The sequence below is a fragment of the Meriones unguiculatus genome, chromosome 17, assembly GCF_030254825.1.
Source record: "Meriones unguiculatus strain TT.TT164.6M chromosome 17, Bangor_MerUng_6.1, whole genome shotgun sequence".
NCBI lineage: Eukaryota > Metazoa > Chordata > Mammalia > Rodentia > Muridae > Meriones > Meriones unguiculatus.
The window spans coordinates 17,803,271-17,829,897 of record NC_083364.1 but is presented as its reverse complement, the minus strand read 5'-3'; the positions used below and the strand labels follow the sequence as shown (position 1 = coordinate 17,829,897).

The following is a 26,627-nucleotide window of genomic DNA, read 5'->3' as shown; positions in this document are numbered from 1 at the left end:
CCGCAGGGGCCGTGTCCTCACAGGCTGGCGAGGCAGGTGCCCCAGGACAGCCTGAGGTCTGCCCATGCGGGAGGGGGAGAGGGCAGGGGCTCCGAGCATCACAGACGTCAAGAATCAGATGGGCTCAGAGGCTCATGGGGCCGGGCATGGCCGCTACAGCAGGGAGCTGGCTGTGCAGGCCTCTCCCCACCCAGGAGGACCACTGGCGTCGAAGAGACACTGTACAGAGTCCTTCCAATCACTCTTTATGGGGTGCCCTGGGCGTGGGGATTCCAGGGGCAGCGGAGCCTGTGCGCTGGCCTGGCCCTGCTCCTCTGCACCTCAGTCCTTGCTCCCCACTTGGGGGGTCAGGTGTCCTGGCTCCGTGGGGGGGCCGAGCCCTCAGCCTCCTGTCCCCCAGTGGGAGCTGTGAGGCCAGCACTGCGGAGCTCTCGTCCCAGCTTCTCGGCTACTTTGCGGAAGGAGGGTCTGCGTGCGGGCTCTGCCTCCCAGCAGCTGCCCATGAGGGCATGCACCGGGCCTGGGCAGCCATCGGGCGGCTCCATGCGGTAACCCTTCTCCACGGCCTCCGACACCTCCTTTAGCGACTGCAGACACAGGGCGGAGCGTGGGCGGGGGCGGTCAGCCACAGGCTGCCCCTCCCCAGGCCTCTGCTCACCATCTTCGGGTATGGGGCTCTTCCATATGAGAAGACTTCCCACAGCAGTACCCCAAAACTCCAGACGTCCGACTTGCTGGAGAACCGCTGTTGGGCAGAGGTCAGGGTGAGGAGGGGCCCTGTGACCTCCCTGGACAGTCCAGGGCTGCTCTTCCCCTCCATGCCAAGCCATGTCTGCTTCAGAGACAGGGAGGCTGAGACCCAGGGAAGGGCTAAGGAGGAATGTGTGGGGCTCCCTGGAGAGGCAGCCATTTTCCCTTGAAGCACAGAGCGCATAGGGTCACACAGCACAGAACGTCAAAGCCCGGGGGCAGGGCCACTCACCCCATTCTTGAGAGCCTCGGGTGCTGTCCACTTGACTGGCAGCCGGCTTGAGTCCAGCCCCTTCCGCTCGGCCTTCGCTAGGCCGAAGTCACTGACCTTGGCCACGAGGTCCTCAGAGACCAGGATGTTGCGGGCGGCCAGGTCCCGGTGTACCAGCTTCTTGCTCTCCAGATACTCCATGCCCTCGGCAACGTGTCTAGGAACGGACAACGCCCGGTCACCCTGCCATCGGGCCTCAGCTTCCCCTTCAACTGGGGACCTACCTTCCTGGGAGGAATGCCACTTACAGAGAAAAGTGCAGGAGCTGGGAGGTACTCACGAGCGCGCGGCCCCGAGTGCGCAGGAAGTTCACCAGGTTGCCCTGTTTGGGGGGAGGGACCTGGGGGTCTCCAGGCTGCTGGGCCACCCCTGCCCAGCCCCCCAGCTGCCACCCCACACACCTTGCTCACATGCTCCATGACAATGTACAAGCCATGGTGCAGGATCACGCCAAGGAGTCGCACCAGGTTCCTGTGCTGCAGCTTTCTGGGGGGGGAGGGGAGAGGGTCATGATGTGAGCCTGCCCTGGACCCTGCTGAGGAGTCCCACCAGGTTCTGTGGGAGTGCTGTGCTGTGCTTTCTGGGGGAGAGGGGGTCATGATTGAGCCCGCCCTGGACCCCAGCCCTGGGATCTGGTCCTACCCAGCCACTCACGTCATCACAGCCGTCTCATCCAGGAAGGCCTGGGCTGTGACATCACACTTGATATTCTTCACGGCCACCTTCTGGCCCAGGTACTCGCCCTGCAGGACGGCTGTGGAGGGGGACAGAGCTCGGTAGCTGCCAGCAAGACAGACAGGCACACCTGCTGATATCCCTGCCTAGAATCTCCCAGTGAGGGGTTGGGATCGTGGCCTAAATATAGTGTTGGATCTACATTCAGAAGGCCTTGTTCTATCCCCAGGTCCCAGAAGAGAAATAAATAATTAATGCAAATATGATGGTTGTCTCATTCATAATTCAAATTTCTGCTCCATAAAAAAGTCCGCAGATGCTACCCATGTTTGCATAATTTCCAGCTGCTTGGGATGGACCAGGCTGGCAGGAGGGCAGTTTACCGTCCCCTGACCTAAGCCCCAGAATACTGCATACAAAGAAGACATTCTGAGTCGAGCTCGCTCCCGCAGAGGATTCTGGGAGCTGAGGGTGGGGCTGCTCCCCAGGCACCTGAGAACCCACCCCTGCCCTGCCGTGTCCGGCTGCGGGGGACAGTTCTGGGCACTGCCTTCTGCGCCCCCTCCTCACCTCCAAACTCGCCCTCTCCGATCTGTGCTCCCAGCGTCAGGTGCTGCAGGTCCAGTAGCCAGCCAGCTGCAGGGTCAGAGACCAGCTCAGAGAGAGACAGGAGCCAGCGCTCTGCCAATCAGCCTGCAGCCAGTGAGCTGTGGGGAGCTGACACCCTGCAGCTGTGCGCTCCTGCGCGGTGCCTGCCGCGCAGCTGACCCTGCCGCAAGGAGCGCACCCCACTCCTGGTACCAGTTACAGTCCCGAGAGCCCCGGGCTGCCCCAGGCTGTCATCACAGCCCACCGCTTCCCCAGACTTCAGCCTTGGCTCCAGGATCTCCCTCTAGGGTGGGGAGTGTGCCCCCCCCCCCCGCTGTGCCCCTCCAGCCTCTGGGAGGGTCCGGGATCTCCCAGGGATGCTATTTCCCTGCGCAGACCCTGCACCTGCCTCTGAAAGCCTCCCACAAAGCCCTCTAATCTTGGGCTCTGAGGAGTCAAGCAGGAGCTCTCTCCACTGCGGGCCTTTCTCTGGGACTCTGGGCCCCAGGGGAGACACAGGCTTGGAGGACTCCAGGGCTTAACCAAGCTAGGGCTTGAGGGTGAGAGGTTGAGGCTGGGAGGCAGGGAAGTGGAGGGCTGAGGGGTGGGGCCTGGGCGACCGGGAAGGTGGGAGGGTGGGAGGCGGGAGGGCTGAGGCTCAGGCTCCTGGAGTGTATGAAGATGTCTTCTCCTGGCAGCAGCCATACCCTTTGCAAGCTCCTCCTCCGCCGACTTGGTGCCCTGCTTCCTCTTTGGCTTGACCAGCTTGGTGCAGATGGCCCCCTTGTCCTTGGTGTAATGCTGTGGGGCGGAGGCAGTGAGCTCTGGCTGTCGGGACCCTTGCTCCCATCATCCCTCCCTCCCCCAGTCTCCCCAGGGAGGCAGGCAGAACCCCCCAGGTGCCCCGGCGAGCAGGTTTCCATGGCAACAGTAGGGGCGCGGAACGGAAGGTGAGGGGCAGCTGGTGTCGACACGGGGCTCCCAGGAGAGATGACCCCGGCCGCCAGGGCAGCCAGCAGGGACCTCCCTCCGTCCATGCACCCCTCCCGGCCCCGCCCCCGGCCCCAGGTCACCTCCACCATGTCCATCAGATTACAGAAGCACGCGGCCTCGTCGATGGTCAGGTGGCCGTCTCGGTGCAGCACGCGGTAGTGGATGACGTCACGGCCGAAGCTGACACACAGGACGTAGTCCCCAGGGTGGCGGGCCGATTCCCGCACGAGGAACAGCCCGTCCTCCGGGGGCTGCAGCTGCTGCACGGCTTCCTGTCCCGAGATCTTGCCGTGAAACCAGCTGTGTGGCGGCGTGAGGAGAGGGCCCGTCAGGCCAGGCGGCCGGCCCCGGTGCCCCCCGCCCCGGCACGGCGCCACTCACGGCATGAGGCTGAGCTTGGGGTCCGTGGAGAGCGCCTCCCGAGGCCGCAGGGCCGCGGCGGCCAGGAGCCCTTCCTGCCCGCTGCTGTGGTGCTTGGCGCGGTACCAGCTCTTGTCCTGCACAGGAAGGGGAGGGCGGAGGGAAGGAGCCTGTGCTTGTCGGCCCTGGCGCCCCCAACTCATCCACCTACCCGTCAGCTTCCCCCCTCACCTCACAAGCCTCCAGGATGGTCACCATGTCTCCCTTGCGGAAGGCCAGCTCACCCGGCTTGGGGCGTGAGTTCTCACACTTGGTCATACATTGAGTCCCTGGAGCCCAGCGCCGCTGGGGAGGAGACAGGCAGGGGGCTGTCAGGGACAGCAGGGACAAGTGGAAAATGGAGGGACTGAGGGCTGCTGGGGACAGAAGACAGGACGAGGGGATGGTGAAGCCTCAGGCCTGTAGCTTAGGGCTTAGATGGTTGAGGCAGGAGGATTCCAGACCAGCTAAAGGATAGCCTGGGCTACCTGAGAGTCCCTCAAAACTAAAAAATAAAGCCAGGCACGGTGGCCCCACACCTGAAATCCCAGCACTCGGTGGGCAGAGACAAGTGGATCGCTGTGAGTCTGAGGCCAGCCTGGGCTACAGTGGATTTCCGAGCCAGGCATAGCTACATATTGAGACCCTGTCCTAAAAGTAAAATAAAGAAGAGTAAAAGCCTGGGTACCGAGAGAGAAAGGCAGGGCAGAAGGGACACAAAGTCACAGGGAGAGGCAGAATTACAGCCATGTGGGGCCAGCCTGGTTGGGCCCCTTGGGACTGTCAGAGTGAGTGGGGGCACATCCCAAAGCCCGGGAGGGGACAGCTGAGGAAGGTCTGCTGACCCGGGGCCCACACTCACAGTTGGCATCCTAGCTGTGGCAGGCGAGGGGTGCCAGGCTCGAAGGAACAGAGGGCTCACCTGTGGAGGAGGCAGTGTCATGCTGGGGGCGGGGGTCCCCGGGGCCAGGCCCTCCCTCCAGGTCTGGCACAGCGGAGGCAGCAGCCAGGAGGCAAAGAGCCTCCTCCCCTCACACCATCCCTCCGGTGGCTGAGGTGGCTGAGGTGGCTGAGGTGGCATCTGTTCTGCAGCCCTTGGCCTCAGGGAAGTACGCTTTACCCGCTTTACCCGAAAGAGGTCCTTAGACTCCCCAAAGGCCAGCCAGGAGACCCCAGAGCCTCGCCCTGCCATTGCTCGGGAGGGGAAACTGAGGCCCAGAGGCAAGAGTGCAGCGACCTGATAGCCCCGGTGGCAGTCAGGGTTGTGTGTGGGGAGGAGCCGGCCTGAAGCTTCCTCTTTCCTGGGCCGTGGGCAGGGGCTGTGACTCAAGGTCATTCCTGGGAATCGGACCCGGGGAGGAGCCTGGGGAGACGGGGCTCCCTGCGGCAACTCAGGTCAGCAGGGGTCACCAAGGAAACACCGGAAAGGACCCAACCCACCCCGGGCGGGCACTGCCTGTGGCGCCCAGACCCGTGGCTGGCGGGGGGCAGAACGGGAGGCCGGGGTGCGCTCCTGGCCTCGGGCGCACAGGGGTTTGTGCAGCAGCTGCGCGCGGGCAGACGCACACGTGCGTCCGGGCACAGGTGCCACCAGGCACCCGCGTGTGCGCAGAACGGGCGCCGCCGAGACTCGTGCCCCCGTGCGCGTGCCTCGGGCGCACACGGGCCCGCAGCGACCCCCGGGGCGCTCGCATGCGGGGACGCGCACCCCGCACCCGGGGAGGGGCGGGCTCGGCCCGGCGCGCCTGCGCCCCCGGGGCCAGGACCGTTTGGGGGTGGCATTCCCTCTCCACCCGCGTGCACGCGCTCACCTGCTCAGGGCGCAGCTCCGGGACGGTCCCCGTCAGCGGGTCCAGCACCCCGAGGCTCAACTCCGAGCAACTTGCTCAGCTTCCTCATTTTGGGGCGAGGATGGAGGGGACGCGGCTCGGAGCCCCTGCGGGTCCTAGCGCCGGCCGCACTGCGGGCCGCGCTGCCACCTCCTCCCGCTCCGCCCCCCACGCCGTCCGGGCGGGGTGCTGAGTATCGGGTGCTGGATGCCGGGTGCTCTCGGGTCCCCACTGGGTCCCGGCCTTCTGGCACCCACCCCCAGGAAAGCTGGGAGCGCGTAATAGCTCGAGCACGCGCAGGTGCAAGGAGTAGGAAGGAGTTCCCTGTCTGGGGAGGCAAACACACACACAAACACACACACACACACACACACACACACACACACACTTTCAGAAATGCCAGCCACAGTCTGCTGTGGAGCAGTCGAATTTCCTCCAAGCACTCGGGAAGCAGAGGCAGGAGCTCTGCGAGTTCGAGGCCAGCCAGGGCCACATAAAGAGCTACATAGTGAAGCCCAGTCTCAAAAAAAAAAAAAAAAAAAAAAAGACAATAAACCTAATCAATTAATTCAGAAGAGGCCGGTGCTCCATGGTAGAGCACAAGTTTGGTCAGCGGTGTCCCGCCCTGATGGACACAACATTCCCGGAAGCCACAGCTCACTAATCACCAGTGCCCAGACAGGTGTGGTTACCGCTGGCCAGCAAGGCCGGAGGCTGCAAGCCATCAGGGCTGAGCTTCCGCTTTCCTTGCGACTGCCCCTGTTGCTGAAGTCACTGGCCCCCTCCTGGCTGACGGGCTGCACCCTCGCTGCAGGCAGATGCCCGCGTGCAGGGGCCCGAGTGTTTGCGGTGACCAGCGCGTTCCGACCGGGGCTGACACCCGCCTGGGGAGCCCTCCTATGGATGCTTCTTCTGCTGCCTGCAGATAGCACAGTGAGGCCTGGCCTGGGGCTCTCTCTGGGGTGGCACACGGTGTCCCAGGCCGGAGAGGTGGAAGCGGAGGATCAGGAGTGAGGGCCAGCCCCAGCTACACAGGCGATTTGAGGCCAGCCTGGGCTACCTGAGAAGTGTATTGGTCAATACACTGTCCCTGTGGACTGAGGGGCACACACCTGCCATTTTAAGCCTTTGGGGAGAGATCAGGATACGCAGGGCATTTCCTAAAACAAACCCCAGAAACGGTGTCTCTCTCTGTGCGCGATTATCTTTGAGGCGCTGAGCGGGGGCGTGTGGGGTGTGATCCCTCCTCCGGGGCCCTTACAGCTATCGTTCCGAGGATGCTCAGGACCTGCCATCACACCTGCCTGGACCAGGCGTGCCAGGCCACAAAACAAGCAGAGGAAACCACGCTGCTGGGCAGTTCCTACCCCTGCTGACCGCAGCCCTGTCCCTCCTGGATGTTTGGTGTGGGGCATGAGGCTGCTGGGGGCTGTTCACGCTGCTGCAGGAAGCTGGGGCCAGGCTCCGCGGGCACAGCACTTGACTGGCATGCACGAAGGCCCGGGCTCTGCCCCAGCACCACGTACTCCAGGCGCGATGATGTGCGTCTGTCAGTCATCCCAGCAATGGGGATCTGAGGCCGGATCAGAACTTCCGGGTCAGCCTCAGCAGTCTGGGATGACCTGGACTACGAGAGACTGTCTCAGAAGAAGGGATCTACAAGATGCCCGGACACTCTGCTTCAAGACAGTTTCCCTCACAGCACAGGCTAGCCTAGAACTCACGTTCCTGCCTCAGCGTCCCGAGTGCCCGGATGACAGGCGTGCGGCACTACCGTGGGCGGGGTCACGGAGTCTTGTTGCTTCCCTGTGCAAGGAGCACTCACTGTGCCCACTTGGCAGATGGGGACACCGAGTCCCCGAGACTAACTGCCATCAGTCAAGACACTGGGGACACCCAAGCATCTGGGTTTCCATGGAGACCACTCCCTTCCAGCCTGCATCGCGGCCAGATCCGCCTGCCCCAATTAACATGCCTTTAAATTTAGCTCCGCATGGCGCTTCTCGTGCTAGGGGACTCTCTCGGATGCAGGGAAGGACGAGGCTTCCTGCCCAGAAAACACCCCTCAGGCTCACCGAGCCCCGGCCAGCCCTCCGCCCTCCTTTTTTTTTTTTTTTTTTTTTTTTGGTGTGTTTGGAGACAGGGTTTCACTGTCTGCCCAGGGTAGCCCAGCGGTCCTGGTCACACTATGAAAGCACAGAGCGACTTGTCGAGAGCAGCTGCCTCTACGTCATGTCTGCAGGAGAAAAGCGGGAATGGGAATATGGGCACAGCCCACCCATGCTCACTGCGTGCGTGGGGAGGCCCCTCCCCAGGGTGACAGAGGACCCACTCGTGAGGGGCCGGTCTCCCCTGCACGCGCGCGCGCGCGCACACACACACACACACACACACACACCAAGGTGCGCATTTTAAAGTCTGCTGTGGCCAGTAGACTCTAGCAGCCCCTCTGTGAGCCTGAAATTTCTTTATTTTTATTTGTGGGTGATAAGGAAAACCTAGGCCCTTATAATTTTTTGGTTTGGACACAGGGTCTCTCTCTCTCTGTAGCCTAGGCTGGCCTCAGACTCGGAGATCTGCCTCCCAAGCGTGGATCGAAGGCGTGCGCCACCACCGCCTCCCCGCTCCAACACAAAATTTTCTCACAATGCCGGTGACGTGAAAGCCACCATTTAACCCCGTCCCGCTCACAGAGCAGAACTGAGACTGTCCCCGGCGCACCTACCTCCACCCCTTCCCCTGCCCAGGGCCCTCGCCGGCCCACTCACTGTCTCTGGGGCTCTAACTCAGACCCTGCGGCCTGTGGCCTGTGTGTGGCCCGTGTCACTGGCATTGTGCCCTCAAGGACCACCTGCCTTGAGCGGCTTCCGGCAGTGTCCTTCGCGGCTGTGTAATATTCCAGCGCGCGGCTGCCCACTCGCCCCCTGGAGAAGTCTCCTTGGCCGGTGACAACCACGGGACATTTTATTTTCAAAACGCTAGTGAACACGGGGTGGGGAGCCCGGTCTGGGGGCTCCGGGGACCCCTCCTGAGGAGCACCGGTCCTCTGGCCAGCTCCTACTCCGAGCCACCGCGGTCATCCCTCACCCCTCCTGCGGTCAGCAGTGACCTTGCGCAAGCCGCGGCCGTCTTCCGGACCCGTCCTGCCCGGGCTGCGGCCCCGCCCACACACGCACGTCATCCGCCCACACTCACCTTGTCGCCTAGCAACGCTCCCCTGCATGCGCAGCCCTGGTCCAGCCCTCTGCGCCCCGGCGGTCCCGGCTTCCTGCCTGGTCTGGGGTCCAGCCCGGTGCCCTGGCCGCAGCTGGCCCGCACGGTGTCCCCTGTCCCGGGGGGTCAGGCGCTGCGGCTCTTCGCGGCTTCAGCGAGCGGCGGGGCCCAGACGGGATTCCATCTGGACCCGACTCCGCGCCCACCAAATGCTGGATTTCGCTCTCTCCGCGGCAGCTCCAAGCTCCGCGGTTTGGGGTTGCTAGGCGGGTCCGATTTAACTCTTTGTCCCCTGGTGTGGACTCAGCCGCCTTCCCAGGGAGGCTCAGGTGGACTGGGCAGAGGGCTCAGTGCAGGGCGCGGAGGGGGAGCCGGGGCAGGCGGGGCGCTCCCCCGCGATCACTGAGCCCGGCCACCAAGGTCTCCGCCTTCTGTCCCCCAGCTGGGAAGCCGTCCCCCGTCCCCCGCCACGGAGACGCGGGCTCTGCGCGCTGCCGGGAAGAGCTTTCCCGTTGGTTGGGTTACCCATGTGCGCTCAGCCAGCTAGACCCAGCGCCAGGCTGACGTCTCCTGTCTGCCCAGGGTGGTGGCCGGCGCGGGAAGCCGTGGCTCGCGGGGGTCGGGGGGAGGACCGCTCTCCGCCGCGGCCGGGACGGGGGCCTGTGGGAGGCTGCGCTTAGGTGCGGGGTTTCACTGGGAGGGGGCGGAGGCTGGCAAGGAGAGAACCTGGAAGGCAGGCGTGGGACCAGGGTCTCCTCGAGCTCCCGGCCACACTCCTCCAGGGCCCCCCAGTAGCGTGCTCCCTGGGGGCTGGGATGCCCCGTGGGGGTCGTGCAGGGCGCAGCCTGGCGTGGGGAGGCTGAGGATCAGTGGGCACGGCCGCCCCCACCCGAGCGAAGGACACGAGGCCTCGCCACACACTGGCAGATCCGCTTTATTCCCGGCCCCGGCCGAGTTCCGGAGGGTTGTAGAGAGCAGGTGTGCGCTGGCCTTCGAAAGCCACAGGCGGGATGGAGCAGGGCTGAAGCCTCAGGGTCCTACCTAGGGGGTCGGGAGGCCCGATGGGGCAGAGCTGCGCCCCGCCTGTGGAAGGCACTCTGGCTGGGGCCGGGGCTCCACCGTGGGGTGAGCGATCCAGGGGCCCCAGATGTGTCCCCACAGCTGGGGCGCAGTAAGGGGTCTGCGAGCAGGCTATGGGTGGGCTTGGGGTATGGGGTATCCCATTCCCTCTGCTCCTCGATGCCCACTCTGTGGCTTCAAGAATCCTCCAGGCCGCCCTCCTCTCGCCTCACAGAAGCGTGTCAGATCCCACCCGCCTCTTCAGACAGGAGGGGGGGTTTCAGGTTGCAATTAGTGTCACGGAGCGGGGCTCACTGTGACCTGGCTTGGGGGCAGGGGATGACAGAGCCACAGGCATGGGGGTCACGCCGGGGGGGGGCAGCATTGTGAATAAAGCCACAGGCACGATGGCAGAGATGTCCCATGATGGAGGAGCAGCGGGAGGCGCCCACGTGCAGGCGTGGATGTGCAGGCTGGGGGGTGACAGCCGGCTCACGGCAGCCCCACTGTGCCCTGCCGGCCCTGTTTCCTGTCCCCGGCGCCCTCCGGGGCCTGACTAGCCTCCCTCATCCTCTTCCGGGCGCGGGCCCCGAATCTGGTCCGTGGAGGTAACTGTTCCATGTGAAGGACCTTATGAATCTGCCGGAAAGCCACGAGCCGCAGGGCACGCTGCGGACAGCGCGTGCGGTCAGCCTCCGCTAGCCAGGCCCGGAGGTTCAGGCCTGCAGTGCCCGGCGACTAGGGAGCCGGCCTGTCCTGTCGCTTGTTACAGTTTCTGGTGCCAGGCATGTGGCTCTGGGGAATGTCACCCTGGCTGATGGCACAGGTTGGCCTGGACCCCCTGGGACCCCACCTGAATTCCCTATCAGACACTTGGCTCCCACGAAAGAGGCACTGTGTGGGCCTTGGGTCTGTGTGGTTGTCACTTCTTTGGAGGCGGGAGCTTATGTAGCCCAGGCTGGTCTCAGACCCCTCCTGCTTCTCCCTCTGCCCCTGGGCATGGAGCCCAGGGCTCCGTGTATGATGGGCGGGCACCGTGGCCTCCCGGGGCCCAGGCCTGCTAGCCTGCGCCGAGGCGCCCGACCGTGGAAGGGGAGCGGGACCAGGTACCTGCGCGCTGGCCGTCAGGTCTTCTCGCTGCTGCGGGGTCATGGGCTCCAGGGCGTCCTGTGGGCCTTTCTCACAGGGGTCCTGTAGCCCGGGGCCATCTGAGCCAGGAGAGGGTGGACACCCTTATGAGGGGCTAGTGCAAGCAATGGGCCACCCCGCCAGGGCGGGTGACCGCACAGTCTGCTGCGAGTGGGGCACACTGAGGCACCAGCTACAACAGGCCAGGCCCGACTTGGGGGTGGGAGGGCGGAGTAGGGCTTCTGGGGCACCTTTGTATTTGTGAGTGTGTGTGTGTGTGTGTGCGCGAGAGAGAGCGTGTGCCCAGTCTGTGTGATTACAGAAAGACCCCCCTCTCCCACTCAGAGCTACCCGTGTCCCCAGGAACCCGATGGGGATTCTTCCAGGGCCACTCCCACCCTCAAGGGACCTTTTTTGTTTTGTTTTGTTTTCAAGACAAGGTTTCTCTGTGTAGCCCTGGCTGTCCTGGAACTCTCTCTTTAGACCAGGCTGGCCTTGAATTCACAGAGATCTGCCTGCCTCTGCCTCCCCAGTGCTGGGGTTAAAGGCATGTGCCACCACCGCCTGGCTTTTTCTTTTTTTTTTAAAGATTTATTTATTTAATTTGAGAGCTCTGTCTGCATGTATACCAGCACGCAAGAAGAGGGCATCAGATCCTACTGTAGATGGCCCAGAGACACCGTGTGGGTGGGTGCTGGGAACTAAACTCAGGACCTCAGGAAGGGCAGCCAGCGCTCTTACCACGGAGCTGTCTCTCCAGTCCGCCCCCCCCTCCGCCCCGCGGCATCTTCTCCCCGAACTCCTTATGTAGCTGAGGCTATTCCCAAAGTCCTTATGTTTTCGAGGCTGACCTTGAACTCCTGACTCTCCTGCCTCAGGGTCCCTAGTGCTGAGGTGGCAGGTGTGTGCCACCAGGCCTGGATTGTGCTGGGGACCGGACCCAGGGGCTTTGGGGACACTAGGCAGGCGCTCTGCCCACTGTGCTACGGCCCCAGGCTACCGAGTGGCTCTGTAGCCAAGGCGGAGTCCTGGCTCTTCCCTTGAATTCTAGTCAAGGTTCAAATGCTCTCTGGTCAGGCAGGCGCCAGCTGCGTCAGCCACGACAGACGCTGCCGCCAGGGGTGTGGGTGGCGGTGGCGCAGCCCGGCTTGGGCCTGCTGTGTCCCTAGAGGGCGGTGGCCTTTCCCCGCCCTCCGTGCTGTCGGCCAGGAAGCGCGTTCCCGGCGTGTGGGTGCCCGCTGCCGCCCACGCCCTCGCCTCCCAGCTTCTGCCCGCATCACTGACCTGCCAGGAGCGCGCCTGTGGCCACATACTCCAGGACCCGCCGCATGGCGCCGCCGGGGCTCAGGGTCCGGGGCGCGCTGCTCAGAACCTTCTCCACCAGCAGCTCCGTGGCCTGGAAGGGGAGGGGGGCACGAGGGGCCACGCTGTGGCAGGTGTCTGTGGCCAGGACAGGCTCGGGGTCCTGGGGACGCAGGGCACAGTGGACGCCCGGCTGCCCACCCCGGCGCAGGCGCTCTGTGGGACCTCTGCATAGGGCGTGGACTTCGCCCTCCCGGTGGTTGGGGATTTAAGGCGCCAGGCAAACGTGACGGCGACCCGAGGCGGCTGCTTACGTGGAGGGCCCTCCACCCACCCCTCCGGGCCGCGTTCTCCGTCCCTGCAGCCTTACCCAGGCAGGCAGGGCCCCCCAGGCAGGCAGACAGCGCCGCAGCTCCAGCAGGACCCTGATGACAATCACGCACGGCTGCAGGCCACTGGCTCGAGCCTGCGGAGGAGACGCGCTCGTCGGGGGGACTCCGGGACGGACCGTGGCTGGCCACCGTCCCCACCCCGGGCCACCCCGGGCCCTGACCTGGAACCATTTAGCATGGCGGAGGGCTGCCAGGGTCTCCAGGCACCTCTCCCGGTCCAGGACGTCCTCGGGGTCACACAGGGAGTCTCTCGGCCCTAGAAGGAACAGGACGCCAGGTCCCTTCCTGAAGCGCCCCAGCCCCTCCGGCCTGGCCGAAGCAGGGTCCCCCTCCACCTTCCACGCTGGCCTCGAACTCACAGCCCTCCCCCTCAGCCTCCTCGCCCCGGGACCCCGGGCTGACCCCGCAAGCTGCACCTGCTATAGTGCTGATGCCCGAGGGGTGGGCAATTGCCCTGCGGGTCCTGGGCCTGGTCACCAGGAGATGTCCTGTCCCCAGACTGCATAGGCCGAGTGTGGCTCGGACTTTCCAGCCACGTGCAAAGGCCCTGTCTCTGCTTCCCCAGACCCTGTGCCCCCGTGTGCCCCCGTAACCCCCAGGAACCTGGCCCCAGGGCCTCCCCGCCCTGGAGCATGTCTGCTGTGCCCTGGAGACAGGCTTTGGGGTGAACCTTGTTGCACAGAGGGCTCTTCCCGCATGAGCGGTGAGGTGGCGGACACGGTGACCTTCACCCCCGGCTCCACACACGCCGAGATCACGATGTTGGCGTCACAGTCGGAAGAGACCTCGTACTTGTCCTCCGCCACTATCTGGGTGTGAACACACGAGACCACATGACTCCACCGGAGAGTGGGTGCACACGAGCAGGAGACGCTGCTGGCTCGTCTGTTTGCCCTCATGTGCCTGCGGCCAGGATGCCAGACCCGGAGTCCGGGAGACGCTGAGGAGCCTCTCTATGTATGTATGCGCATGTGTGTGGGAGTATGTGCACGCGTGTGCGTACCCGTATGTGCATTCTGTCTGTATGTCTGCATGTGTGCGCACGTGTGCATGCCTGGCCGGGGGAATGGAGCCCAGAGTCCTGCAGGGGAGAGGGCTCCCCATGGAGCCGGAGCCAGTGAAGATCCTGACCAGAACCTGCCATCCTCCTGCTTCAGCTCCCGGATGGCGGGCACACACCTGGCTCCTCTGTGCGCGCCGGCCAGAGACTGAGGCCAGGTGTCTCGTGCTCTCCCACCTTGTGTTCTGAGCCGGGTCCCCAGGCTCCGGCCCCCTGCTTGGCCAGGCTGCCCCAGACCCAGCCTCCACCTCCCCAGTGTTGGAGTGCGGGCAGGCACACCTATGGCCTGGCCGGCTTTTTACATGGGTCTAGAAATTCGAACTCAGGTCCCGACGCCTGTGTGGGGAGTGGCTCCAGCCCGCCCTGGCCAATCCTGTCTCCTCCCTGACTGTGGCCTCCCTGAAGCCCCGCCTCCTCCCTGGCTGCAGCCCCGCCTCCTCATTGACTGTTGCCCCGCCTCCTCCCTGACTGCCCCGCCTCCGCCCTGACTGCAGCCCCGCCTCCTCCCTGACTGCCCCGCCTCCGCCCTGACGCAGCCTCGCGCCTACCGTCAGCTCCCGGGGCAGCTCCTGCTCGACCCTCTGCAGCAGGGAGCGGGTGGGCTTCCCGGAGCACAGCAGCGTGAGCTGCACGCTGTGGTCCCCGCGCAGGACCAGGCCCTTGGCCAGAATGCCAACCCGCACCACACCCTTGAGCATCCGAGGCGGCGGGGGCGTCAGGGCGCTGTGGAGACAGGGACAGAGCGCGTCAGTGGGAGGAGGGCCCCAGGGCGCTGCACCCCTCAGCTCCCCGGCAGAGGGATGGGAAGAGAGTCACGCTGCTACCCCAACATCCACCCCGCAGCCAACCGGCCGACCCCGGAGAGGCCAGACACCTACCCATCCACGATCTGTCTGTCTGTCCATCTGCCTACGGATCTGTTTGCCTACCTAGGGCTCACTGCGTAGCCTAGGCTAGCCGCACACCCACAGCAATCCTCCTGTTTCAGCTTCCCGAGTGCTGGAGCTACCAAGCCTTACACGCAGCGCTGGGATGGAGGGATTCGGGACGAAGGGGCCGGGACAGAGCTTTGGGCTGGCCACTGACCCCTGCTGGCTGCTCTCCTCGGCCAGCGTGTCCGACACCAGCCTGAGGGCGCGCTCCGTGTGGGACACGGCGGTCTGGATGGCCTGCAGCTCCTCCTCCGTGGGGTAGATGGAGGCGTGCTTACACATGACGTGACGGTCGTCACTGCTCTCTGGCCGGCGCACCGGCTGCGGGGAGAGCCACCCTCCTCAAGGGTGGACCACAGAGGGCGTGGGAGGGCCGGGCCGGCCTCAGGGGGCCGTGCAGGTGGGAGGGGGCTGCGGCCAGCAGCTGAGCACCTCGGGTGGGGTGGGTGGGGCGGCTCTCTGTGGCCATTTCCAGGCCACAGGCTGAGGGCCACACTGGGCATGTCCCCAGGCAAGAGGCCAGCCTTACTCAGGCCCTGGGGACAGACACTTGTGGAGGGTTGGAGGGAGCCACAATGTGGGGCAGATATGCAGGTGGCCTGAGGCTGGGCAGGTGTGACATGGCCGCTGGACCCACAGGATGGTGTCTTCAGGGTCCTGGGCCCTCTGAGGGGGGACTGAGAAGGTCCTCAGCGACACACCACACCCAGCACCCACCTGGCGCCGGGTGGCGGCCACCCCTGGCCTGGCAGGATCGGCCGGCAGGGCCCAGGCAGGTAACCCTGGTGTGTGCTCCTCAACCTGAGGCTCTGGGGGCTCCTCAGACTGTCTGCTGTGCTCTTCCTGCTGCCTGTGGTGACCAGACGGGACAAAGGGCTGCGGTCACTGAGGCCAGGGCCGGCCAGCAGCCGCGCTCCAGCCCAGGTCACAGATCGCTGCACAGAGGGCTAAAGGTGCTGCCGGAGCAGACGCAGAGACCTCAGAAGTCGAGGGACATGGGGATCAGAGGTTAAGGGTCATGGGGGTCAGGGGACGTGGGGATCAGAGGTCAAGGGACATAGGGTATCAGAGGCCAGGGGATGAGAGGTCAGGGGATGTGGGAGGTCAGAGGTCAGGGGACATAGGGTATCATAGGTCAGGGGACCTGGGAGGTTAGAGGTCAGGGGATATAGGGTATCAGAGGTCAGGGGACGTAGGGCATCAGGTCACGGCGTACAGGAAGAGCAGCCGATACCAGATGTTGAAGGACGGGGCAGGAGTAGACCTCGTGGTCACCTCAGCTCGGAGCTCCAGCGCCGAGCGTCCTCCAGGCGTGCCAGTGCCAGCTGCCGCTGCCGCTGCAACCTCTTGGCCAGCACCCTCTGCATGGGGCCGCTGGGCCGGGCGGCCACCGGAAGCTTAGGGTCCACTTTCTTCTGCGGAGGGAGAGCCAGGCGGGTGTAAGGCTGGCGGGGGCACAGAGGAGCCCGGCTGACGGCAGCCGTGCTCACGCCCCCTACCACGGCTCACGGGGCCTACGGCGGGGCGCCGGCGCGCAGAGGGGGCACGCCCTGCCCAGGCACTGAGCGCGAGGCCGCTGGCGCGCCCCCAGGCTCGCTGGGCGCCAGGCGGGGCTCCCGGGGGAGCCTCCCCGCCCCCCGCCCGCCTCCGGCGCCCCCCGCCGGACACACCCTGTACTGCAGCCGGTGCCGGCGCCCGCTCAGGTGCAGGTCCCGGGCGTGGCGGTCGTTGAAGCTGCACTCGCAGAGCTGGCAGCGGAAGCGGGGCGCCTTCCCCTCGTCGCTGCTCACCTGGGGACAGCGCTCAGCTCAGCTTCCCGCCCCCAACCTGCGGCCCGGAGGGGGCGGGCACGCGGGACCCGGAACGCCCCCGAGCGCCCCCGAGCTCCCCCAGCGCCCCCGAGCGTCCCCCAGCGCCCTTGAGCGTCCCCCAGCGCCCCCGAGCGGCTCCCTCATGCTCCAGCCCCGCCCCGGCGCGGGCCCAGGGCCGCCGAGGACCCTCCCCGGGCTGGCGCTCACCCACCGGGACTGTGGGGGAGGCGAGGCCGGCCAAGGCGTGAAGCCCCTCCAGGATGGGTGGGGCGGGGCTGACGGGGGTCCCCTGGCCGAGCTCCCCCCCTCCACCGCCCCTCTTCCCACACAGGCGAGCAGGCTGGCGTGGCGGCGCCCACCCCAGACCCACCGTAGCCAACCCGGAAAAGCCCCTGGGAGCTCTGCCACCGAGCCTCGCTCGCTCACCTCCTCCACGTACTCCGCGCCCACCGCCTCGGTGTCCCCCGGGCCGCCCCTGGTGGCCTCCAGCCCAGGGTGCGATGGCGCCCTCTCCCCGGGTCGGCTGCGCGCCGTCGGCGGCTCGGGCGGCCCTGCCAGAAACCACGGTCGCCGCACGCCCGGGCGGCCCCTGCCCTCTCCCTTAGGCCCTCGGGAATGTGGACCCCAGAGGCCCGCCCTCCTGAGGGGTCCCGCAGCCACCGGAGGGCAGGCCGTGGTACCACAGGTCCCGGACGGCGAGCGGCCGGGGCAGAGCCCCGGAATCCTGCGCTCAGAAGGCCGAGGCAGGAGGACCGTCGGTTCTAGGTCATCGCGAGCTACACTGTGAGAACCTCTCTCAAAAGACCAAGGCTTGGCCGGGTGCGGCGCACACCTTGAGTCCCAGCACTTGGGAGGCAGAAGGAGGTGAATCTGAGTTCGAGGACGGCCTGGTCTACAGAGTGAGTTCCAGGACTGCCAGGGCTACACAGAGAAACCCTGTCTAAAAAAAACTGACAAGCCCCTAAAAATCCAAAAGCGGGGAGTGTGGCTCACGGGTTGAACACCTGCGCAGACACCCCACCCCCAAGTGAGGGGGCTGGGGGCGTGGTCAGGATGGAGCCCCGCCTAGAATAACCCAGTGAGGGGCTCTACAGTCATCTAGAGGCCTGTACCCTTGCGCGAGGCTGCTGTAGATCCCTTGGCTGGTGCTGGCCGGCCTGGGGCGTGCGGGCTGTGACGGGCAGGCGCCTCACGCCTGGCTGAGGCCTCGGGGGTGCTGTCCGGACCTCGGGTGTAGGCGACGCTCCGTGGTGCGGACTCGGGGGGGATGGGCTTCCCCAGCCTGGCGTGTAACTTGAAGACCTGCCGTGGACCCCCGGGGCCCGGCCTTCAGTCAGGAGCGTGTTCGGGAGACGAACAAGGCGCTCGGCCCTGAACAGGCCGCCGGAGGAGACGTGGGGGCGCTTCCCCCCAAACCAAGGTCCCGAGCTGCCTCCTGCCTGCAGCCCCTCTCTCTCCAACCCCCGCACCGCGTCCTCTACCTGCGGCAGCGGGGGCCCGCGGGCGGGAGTGTGGTTTGGGGGACACACGCTCCGGGGTGCGCCCATCCCCCCAGCCTCCGCGTTAGCCCCGCCAGGGCTCGGTCCCCGCCTCCCCGCCGGCCTCCCCCCGGCCTCCGCCGCCCCGAGCGGTGGGAGAGGAGCCCACCCCGCACCCCATACCTTCTGGTGCCTGGCTCCCCTCAGGTGCGCAGCATAGGCGTCCGCCCCGGTGCAGGACACGCCGCACAGGCCGCAGTGCAGGCCGGGGGGCCCCCGGGGACCCCCGCCGGGCCGCGCGCCCGTCCTCTGGGCCTCCCGCTTCTTCCGGTGCTTCTGCCCCTCCAGGTGGTCCCGGTAGGTCTGGAACAGAGTGGGCGGCTGAGCGGGTACCACAGCCCAGGCCACGCCGCCGGGGCTCGGGGGGCTGGGATCCCCCTGCCTCCACCGCCCGCGCCCGGGAGGTGACGAGCGAGGGCCTGGGGGGCCCCTCACAGCCCTACATCAACCCCAGCCAGTTTTCTCAAGGAAATGTTCCCCCAGGGTCCCGCATCTTGTCTGGGAGCGGGGCTGCCACCCGCCAGACCCTGCTTTCCCAGGCTGGGGCTGAAGTTTAGGGCGCGGAGGCCCGAGTTCTGTCCCCAGGCCCTGAGGAGCCGGCTGTGGGGCCCCTGCTTGTCCTCCGAGGACTCAGGAGGGGGAGGTGTGGGTGCAGGGGTTCAAAGTCCTCATCTGTGTGGCGAGCTCAAGGCCAGCCTGGGCTACATGAGACCCTTCCTAAAACAAAAACCAGGTGGAGGGGCGCGCCTCCAATCCCAGCGCTCGGGAGGCAGAGGCAGGGGGATCTCCGTGAGCTCAAGGCCAGCCTGGTCTTCAGAGTGAGTTCCGGGACAGCCAGGGCTACACAGAGAAACCCTGTCTCAAACAATAAAAATAAATAAATAAATAAATAAATAAATAAAAGCAAAAAGAGAGGGGGTGGGCAGAAAATGACTCAGTGGTTAAGGGCAAAGTTTGAGGTGAACTCAATGACTCCTCTGGCCTCCGTGGACAAGGCACACGCGTGGGGCACGGACTTTCATGTAGGCAAAACACTGATACCCAGAAATTACATAAAAATAACCTTAAAAAGACCGCAAAGAGAGAAAACTCCCTTTTGGAGCTGACGAGAGCACCTACAGGGTCCTACCTCTCACCCTGGGAGTACAAAAAAAGGGCTCAGTTCTTAGGACCGTGAAAAGTAGGACACGCGCTGAGAGGAGGAAGACAGCCAGGAACAGACCCCCAGGATCGGTTGACGGGGGAGGGGAAGGGGGGGTGTCAAAATGAAGAGGGTGCCGAGGCAGGATTGCACGCTCAGGCCCAGCTTTGGCGCAGAGACCTGAGCAGTCTCGGTGCTGAGAGTGACGTCTGACCAGCGCGAAGTGCGTCTGTGCGCGTGCGCCTGTACAAGTGTGCACGGTAGCAGGAGCTCTGGAAACCTTTAGGACAGCTTATGCCTCAGGACTTTCCCTGACACACCAGTAAGTTGGATCTAATTATCTATGTGGGATGTTGGCTGCGGGTGTCTGTGCCTGAGGTGGCCCGCAGAGGGCGCTGGTCCTCGGGAACTGCAGTTACAGCGCAGGCCACGTGGGCCCTGGAACCGAACCCGGGGCCTGCAGGAGGGGCTCAGGAAGCCCAGGCTGGCCTCACGCTGGACGTACCCGAGGAAGGCCTGAACTCCCGCTCCTCTGGCCTCCACCTCGTGGGACAGGCTGGCACCTGGGCGCCTGCCACACCTACCACCTCCAGCTTTAGATGGCAGGTGACACCGAGGCGTCCCACTGCCGGTCCTGACCTGCGGCCCCGCGCAGCTGACCCTGCATATCTCGCAGTAGTGTGTGGAGGGCGGCCTGGGGCCCGCCTGGGGCTTCGGCATCGAGTCCGGGAGCGGCAGCGCGTCGCTGGTGAAGCTGGGGTCCCAGGGCCCCAAAACTGGGCCACCCCACGGCTCAGAGCCCGCCGGGCCCGGCGGCGAGCGTGGCGCCTGCGGCCTCTGCGAAGCCCGCTGGGCAGAGGGCTGCGCCTGGGACTTCCGCGGAGGACACTGGGGTCCCGGCGACACCGGCTCCGGGCTGCAGGAGCTGGGTCCTGGGAGGAGAGACAAGGGGACGGGTACCGACCAAGCCAGGCCACCCCAGGCAGGTCCAAAGCTGTGTTAACTGCCTCGCAGGGAGGGTCAGGCCAGCAGCCCAGGCTGGACCCTGCAGAGCCAGGATGAAATCTCAGGCTGGACTCAGCCTTGCCTGTGTGGGCCCAGTTCGTCTGGCTGGATCTCAAGGAAAATTTAAACCTGAGATTAGACAGACCTGGCAAGATGGCTCAGCAGATAAAGACAATTGTGGCCAGGCCCGATGACCAGAGCCCACTTCCCTGGACCCACATGACAGAAGCGAACCTCCTCCTGAAAGCTGTCCCCTGGCCCTCCACCGCCCAGAGGCGCCAGTGAATATTAAATGTCACAGAAACAAAAAGATGCAAGACTGGAGTGGAGACCGGAGCCCAGCCTGCTCCTCCGGACACAGGCCCACTGCGCGCCCTATGCTGACCCAGTGTGGCCCCTTGTGATGCCCACACATCCTCACAGCCCCTCAGAGAATCCCCACACCCCACCTGGTCGGCAGGCTGATGTTGCTGGCCACTCCCCTGTGTCCCTGGAGTTCCTGGTCACCTTCTCTCGGCAGCTGTGACCATCCTCCTGGAGAGTTGCATGGGACAGGGACAGAGAAAGAAAAGCAGCTCAGGGAGCTGGGGGGACACATGAGGGACAACAGGGGACACTGGGGGACAATGGAGGGACACTGGGGACAGTGGGAGGCAATGGAAAGACAGTGGGGGGACAGTGGGGTGGGATACTGAGGGCACTGAGACAATGGGGGTAGTGGAGAGGGACATGGAGACAGTGTGGGGCACAGGGACAGTGGAGAGGGACACGAGAACTGCACAACCACCAGCTCTGTGGGCTTTTGCTCATCCAGTGTCACATATAGATGAAACAGGCTCTCGTAGGCCAGGCCAACCTTGAACTCCCCACATAGCCAAGCGTGACCTTGAACTCCTGATGCCAGTCTTTACCTCAGGCACTAGGAAGACAGGAACAGCTTCTGGCCTGGCTTATGTAGAGATGGGATGGAAGCCAGTGTGTGTGTGTGTGTGTGTGTGTGTGTGTGTTGGGCGGGCGTGATGATGCTGCCCACTGAGCCACCCTCCCAGCCATTAAGAAACCACTTCATTTCTGCATGAATTTATTGCAAGGATGAACATGTGTAAGCATGGGGCCAGCACAGTGCGCATGCCGGGTCAGAGTGTGTGGGAATCAGCTCTCCTTCCAGCTCTGGGTCCCAGGGATCAAATCAGGTCATCTGATTAGCAGTCAGTGTCTTTACCCGCTGGCCCCCTGCCAGTCCTGTCTGTCCGTCTGCCGTCTGTCTAGCTTTCTATCTACTTTTGGTTTTTGAGACAGGGTTTCTCTGTGTAGCCCTGGCTGTCCCAGAACTCACTCTCTAGACCAGGCTGGCCTGGAGATCACAGAGACCCACCCGCCTCTGCCTCCCGAGCGCTGGGATTAAAGGTGTGCGCCACCTCCTGGCCCCCAGCTTTGCATTTCTGAGGTAAGATCACCCCACCCAAGATTGCTCCAATTCCCTTCGGGGATGGCGGGTCTATGCCATCCCCAAAGTGACAGTAACACAGGAGAGAGACAGTGAAACTGTGAGCAAGAGAGAAGGAAAAGGAGCCATGGCAGACTCCAGGCTGGGCCACGGCTCGGGGCAAATTCGTGTCCCCCCAAATCCTTCTGGGCTCCTTGGGAGACATCAACATGGTGGCTCCAGTCACTCCGGGGCACCTCCTGTCCCTGGAGATGCAACTCTGACCTAGCTGATGTCATGGGCATCAGGCATATCCCCACGCCACACTGATGCCTTTCCCTGCGGTGCGAGGGGCTTGGAGGGGACCAGTAGTTAGAGCCCCAGCTGCTCCTGCAGAGGATCTGAGTTCATCCCCAGCACCCCACGGCAGCACAACCCTTTGAACTCCAGCTCCAGGACACGTGGCGCCCGACACACATGCAGACAACACACTCATACATGTAAAAAATTAAGCAAAATCTTGTCGCATGAGGTGGAGCTGCGGTACCTGGCGGGTAGCCGCAGCGGTGGCCATGGGGACGGGGCCCTGGGGCCAGCCGTCGGCTGTGGGGCCCTGGCTGGCTCGGGGCTGGGAGCAGCTGTGCCCCACCGGGACCCCTCCTGCAGGCTCAGGCAGCTGGGTGGTGGGGGCCAGGGCCAGGCTGGAGAAGCTCTCCATCCTGGGGGTGGACTACCCAGCGTAGCTGGCCCCAGGCGCTGGGAGGGGCCAAGTGGAGGACGGCTGGGTGCTAGAGCCACCGAAACACAAAAGAGAAAGTGGGTTAGCAGGGTGGCTGGCGTCAAGCCCCAGAGCAGCTGTGTGACCAGGCCAGCCCATCACTCCTGTGGGGCCTCAGACCCGACTCACTGTCCCTGCAGCTCAGGCAGGCCCTGGCGTCCTCTCCGGGACCAGGGGCACAGGTGTGGATGTGGGGAATTCGAACTTGGGTCCTCACCCTGGCGTGGCCAGCGCTCTCACTAGCTGCAATACCATCTCCCCTGTGTGTCTCGATATCCACAGTTACAGCCCCCACAGCCCAGGTAGTTGAAGACACTGGCAACCAGCTGTGCTGGCGCAGGCCTATTATCCCAGGTATTCTGGAGGCTAGCCTGGGCTACAGTGAGTAGCCCTATCTATCTATCTCTCTGTCTGTCTGTCTATCTAGGTATCTATCGAGATATCTATCTATTATTTTTTTTTTTTTGAGGCAGGGTTTCTCAGTGTAGCCCCAGCTGTCCTGGACTCACTTTGTAGAGCACGCTGGCCTTGGCTGGGACTGAAGGCAAGCGCCACCGCGCCGGCTCAGGGCTGCTTTCTTCTGATTTTATGAATGTGGGTGTTTTGCTTGCATGGCTTGTGGGGCCCGTGCCCTCGGGGGCCAGGCTCCATAGTGAAGGCGGAAGACGGAATGAGGGTGGGTGCTGTGACTCGACCTTCGTCCCCTGCCAGTTCAGCCGCTGTGCTGAGCCCTCTCCCAGCCCCTCACGCCAGGCCTCCACCGCCCCATGGCTGTGGGGACAGCACCAGCGGGCACTGTCTATGCCAGGAGGGAGCTTCGCTGTGAAGAGCCTGCGGAAATGACTACTGCCGAGGGGTTCTGAGGCCCTGAGGACCCACCGGAGCCACCCGTGCACTCCACGGAGGGTGCCCCGGCAGCAGCGGGGAGAACCCGGGGACAGCAGGAGACAGGCTACGGTGTCACTGTCCGTCCCTGTGTCGATAAAAGCCAGAGTCACAGCTGAGGGTCCCAGGAGCCCAACACTGGGCTCAGATTGGAAGCTGCAGGGGGGTGGCAGGCGAGTCCTAGAAGGCTTCTGATCGGCTGTGGTCTCGGTGACAGGGAATGGACACTCCAAGGAACAGCGGAGTTTCAGGTCGACTCAGCACAGGCTGAAGTCATGGGGGGGGGGTGAGGGCGCCTCAGTTGAGATGATGCCTCTGTAAGACTGGCCAGCGGCCAAGCCCTGGAACATTTCTTAACTAAGAGTTGATGGGAGGTCCAGCCCACGGTGGGTGGTGCCAGCCCTGGCCTGGTGGTCCCGGGTTCTATAAGAAAACAGTCTGAGCGAGCCATGGGGAGCAAGCCGGTAAGCAGCCCCCTCCGTGGCCTCCGTGTCAGCTCCTGCCTCCTGCCCTACCTGAGTTCCTGCCGTGACTTCCTTGGATGAAGGGCAATGTGAAAATATAAGCTTTGGTTGTGCTGTTTTCTTTTCTTTGATTTTTTTTTTAATTTTATTTATTTTATGTGCACCGGTGTCAGGCCTGGAGTTACCGATGGTTGTCACCTGTCATGTGGGTGCTGGGGTTTGAACTCGGGTCCTTAGGAAGAGCAAACAGTGCTCTAAACCACTGAGCCGTCTCTCCAGCCCTCTCTTTTCTTTTTCAAACGTTTGTTTGTGTATTTGTGCGACGGCAGAGGACAGTTTGCAGGAGTCCGTTAATCCTTCAGCCTGACTCCCTGGGCTTGAACTCAGGCTGCCCCTCACAGCGCCTGGCCGCAGTGTATCTCCAGGGTAACCTGAACCAAGACCCCTGAAGAGGAGGGTGTGTCCCGGCTGGCAGCCCCTGGCCCCTTCCCACTGACCGCTCACTGGTCCATTTACTCAGAGACAAGTCTCCCTGAGTCACCCAGCCTGTGCGCATAGTCCCTGCGGCTCAGGCTGGCCTCGAACTCCAGACGCCCTCCTCCCCCCAGTCTCTCACTCAGAGCTTGGGTTGGAGGCCTGTGCCGCGCCCCCCCCCCCACCCCGTACCTTCACTGACTTCGAGACCAGAGCCTCACTGCACCATGGCTGGCCAGGTCCTCCACCCATCAGACACCAGAACCCCAGCCCCCACACCAACCTGGAGGGCCCCCATCCATCACACACCAGGACTCCTGACTCCATCCATCAGGGGCCAGAGCATCCCACCCCATTCCCGCTTGGAAGGCTCCCCAAGGTCTCAGGCCCTCTCTGAGGTCAGTCCCCTCCCCCAGCCCTGTCCTCCATCCTAGGTCCCCCCGGAGCCAGGCTGGTCACTCCTAGGCTGGCCCTGTCCCCCCGGGTCCTCGCCCCCACCCAGCCTGTCCCTCCCCGCCCCGCCCTCCCGCGGACCCCAGGGACCGTCGCCCCGCCTCGGGCCCGCCCCCCTCCCCGTGACTCATGACTGCGTCCCGCGGGGTTGGGGCGTCCCGTAGCCCGCGGGGCTCATTACCTGGACGACGGGCCTGCGCCCTGCGCGAGGCTGGAAGAGCGGCTAGCCGCCATGTCCGCGTCCTCCCCGAGCCCACGGGGATGACGTCACGGCCCTGCCCCTGACGCACCGCCCCGAGCCCGCACAGGCCCCGCCCCCCCATCGCCCCCAACCTCGAGAGCGCCTCCCTGGCCCCGCCCCCTCCCTGGCCCCGCCCCCGCCCAGGAGCGCTACCCCAGGCGCCCGCGCGGGTGGAAGCACAACTTGGGTTACCTGGGGCCTTTTTCCTGTTGATTACCGCGAGCCATGTGCCCTCCACTTCTGGTCCCCACAGACGGGCAGCGGGATGCAGGAGCCGGGAGAAGTGATGGAGATAGGGTGGGGCGGAACTCGGCTGCAGTGCGGGGAGACGGAGGGCCACACCGGCGTGTGAAGGAGCTCGGTGACCCGAGCAGCCACACGCGAACCCACGGCAGGGAATGCCTGGAAGGGATCCGGAGACAGGAAGCTGTGTGGGGTGTATGGACGTGGGCTCTCTGAGAGGGTGGACAGCGCAGGCAAAGGCCCTGCGGCAGGAAGGATCCGGATGCACTCGCAGGATGCGCAGAACCATGTCAGCGGTCCCCTAGCGGGTGGGGGTCACATATCAGTTACCTGGAAAAGTAAGAACATACAATAAATTGATGGGGTGGGGGCGTCTTACACCGCTTCTGGGGACCAAAGTCTGGGCAGGATGGGTTCTCCGTGCTCCCTTTTACCTTCTGGTAACCTCTGGAGACCAGCCACCGTTCTCAGGGGCTACCTCAAACCTCCAGCTTCGGCTCCCTCCTCCCCGCTCCGGCCCTCACTGGGGGATTCTAGGCGGGGCTCCACCTGACCACGCCCCCAGCCCCTCACTGGGCCGCTCTAGGTGGGGCTTCACCCTGACCACGCCCCTCACTGGAGGATTCTGGGCGGGGCTCCACCCTGACCAGGCCCTCATCTCTCCTGCTTTTGACATTGTTGTGGAGCCTCCGTGCAGACGTGTGTTCAGGCACATACAGAGGACAGAAGCTGATATCCCATGTCTTCCTCAATGGCGCTCGCATGGCTGTTCAGCCAGCCCCAGGGTCCTCCTGAGCCGGATCCGGCTGGGACTGCAGGAGCGCAGAGCCACGCTGGCGTCTAGGGCGACCCCCTCCTGGTTCCCCACGCCTGCCCGCTGGGCCACCCCCAGGGACCCCTCTTCTGGCTTCTGGGATGGGGTCTCGCCAATTGCCGACGCCAAGCCTGGGCGCACCCCGTAGTCCACCCTGGCGCTGGACCCGGCGGCCTCAGCGGCTGGGATCCGGGCACAAACTGAGCTAGGAGCCCTCCACCCTTCCACCCTTCCACCCTTCTAGAACTCCTCCGGAGCACGGCAGGGGGCGCTGTGCCCACGGCAGCGGCAGGCCCAGTCCATCTCTCAGGAAAACGAGCCCGGCTCGTCGCACCCAACACCCAGCCTCGTCCTGGGTGGCCGCGGGCCCTTTGCCTCACCTGGACGGGGGAATCTGAAAACCTCCATGTCCATGCACTCGATGGTTTCAAGGGCGCCTCTTCTCCCAAACCAGAGCCCCGCAGTTCCCCGCCCCCTCCCGTGGAACCAGGCCAAGGCTGTTGGTCCATTTATTTATTTTGTCGCTCGCTGTGATTCTGCATAACCGCCTTGCATCATCTCACAGTTTGTGTTTGTTTGTTTGTTTGTTTGTTTGTTCTTTTGCACCTGCTCCGGGCATGGCTGGAAGAGATGCTTTTCCCCTCCGCCAATGGCGAGAGGAGGAGGCAGGCAGGTGGGGCCGGAGCTGTCGATCAGGCCTGGGCCCGCCCCCTGCACACAAAAGCAGCTGCCTCCACTGTCTGGGGGCAGGCAAAGCCTCAGC

The 26,627-nt window shown here is 64.4% G+C and overlaps 2 protein-coding genes across 12 annotated transcripts; both read right to left on the bottom strand.

Annotated features, from left to right (window-relative positions):
• Positions 1–228: 228 nt before the first annotated feature.
• Positions 229–9,320, bottom strand: Matk (megakaryocyte-associated tyrosine kinase). 8 transcript variants are annotated; one of them, XM_060371159.1, is made up of 14 exons: positions 8,701–9,320; positions 4,539–4,598; positions 4,216–4,327; positions 3,869–3,982; positions 3,659–3,774; positions 3,358–3,577; positions 2,992–3,085; positions 2,267–2,332; positions 1,676–1,775; positions 1,423–1,507; positions 1,270–1,343; positions 983–1,178; positions 659–745; positions 229–587 (listed from the first exon to the last, which is right to left on the bottom strand). In XM_060371159.1, exons 3-14 carry the CDS (start codon positions 4,303–4,305, stop codon positions 348–350), a joined length of 1,482 nt encoding a protein of 493 aa, XP_060227142.1. In that variant the 5' UTR covers positions 4,306–4,327; positions 4,539–4,598; positions 8,701–9,320; the 3' UTR covers positions 229–347. The 8 variants fall into 8 exon arrangements, with proteins under 8 accessions (XP_060227142.1, XP_060227141.1, XP_021492538.1 ...); XM_060371158.1 differs by lacking the exon at positions 8,701–9,320 and adding an exon at positions 5,488–6,028; XM_021636863.2 differs by lacking the exon at positions 4,216–4,327.
• A 316-nt stretch (positions 9,321–9,636) lies between these two features.
• On the bottom strand, positions 9,637–26,452 carry Zfr2 (zinc finger RNA binding protein 2). 4 transcript variants are annotated; one of them, XM_021636854.2, is made up of 19 exons: positions 26,245–26,452; positions 25,000–25,380; positions 22,060–22,300; positions 20,536–20,620; positions 19,721–20,013; positions 18,064–18,243; positions 17,515–17,704; positions 16,829–16,953; positions 16,262–16,381; positions 15,867–16,006; positions 15,309–15,441; positions 14,746–14,912; positions 14,208–14,382; positions 13,270–13,408; positions 12,761–12,855; positions 12,578–12,673; positions 12,190–12,301; positions 10,888–10,985; positions 9,637–10,446 (listed from the first exon to the last, which is right to left on the bottom strand). In XM_021636854.2, the coding sequence occupies exons 3-19, from the start codon at positions 22,228–22,230 to the stop codon at positions 10,270–10,272; spliced, it is 2,496 nt and encodes an 831-aa protein (XP_021492529.1). In that variant the 5' UTR covers positions 22,231–22,300; positions 25,000–25,380; positions 26,245–26,452; the 3' UTR covers positions 9,637–10,269. The 4 variants fall into 4 exon arrangements, with proteins under 4 accessions (XP_021492529.1, XP_060227138.1, XP_060227137.1 ...); XM_060371155.1 differs by lacking the exon at positions 26,245–26,452 and adding an exon at positions 25,485–25,591; XM_060371154.1 differs by lacking the exons at positions 25,000–25,380; positions 26,245–26,452 and adding exons at positions 22,800–23,263; positions 24,748–24,813.
• Positions 26,453–26,627: the final 175 nt, after the last annotated feature.

Excerpts from the sequence above, each read along its gene's own strand:
- Zfr2 (XM_021636854.2), bottom strand. The coding sequence starts at position 22,230 with ATGGAGAGCTTCTCCAGCCTGGCCCTGGCCCCCACCACCCAGCTGCCT. Across the intron at positions 17,705-18,063 it reads GGGGAGCCAGGCACCAGAAG|GTCTTCAAGTTACACGCCAG; the intron begins GTATGGGGTGCG and ends GGTCCACGGCAG. Across the intron at positions 16,382-16,828 it reads GCGCGGAGTACGTGGAGGAG|GTGAGCAGCGACGAGGGGAA; the intron begins GTGAGCGAGCGA and ends CGCTGTCCCCAG.
- Matk (XM_060371156.1), bottom strand. The coding sequence starts at position 5,012 with ATGACCTTGAGTCACAGCCCCTGCCCACGGCCCAGGAAAGAGGAAGCT. Across the intron at positions 2,333-2,991 it reads GGAGGAGGAGCTTGCAAAGG|CTGGCTGGCTACTGGACCTG; the intron begins GTATGGCTGCTG and ends CTGACCCTGCAG. Across the intron at positions 1,508-1,675 it reads GATGAGACGGCTGTGATGAC|AAAGCTGCAGCACAGGAACC; the intron begins GTGAGTGGCTGG and ends CTCCCCCCCCAG.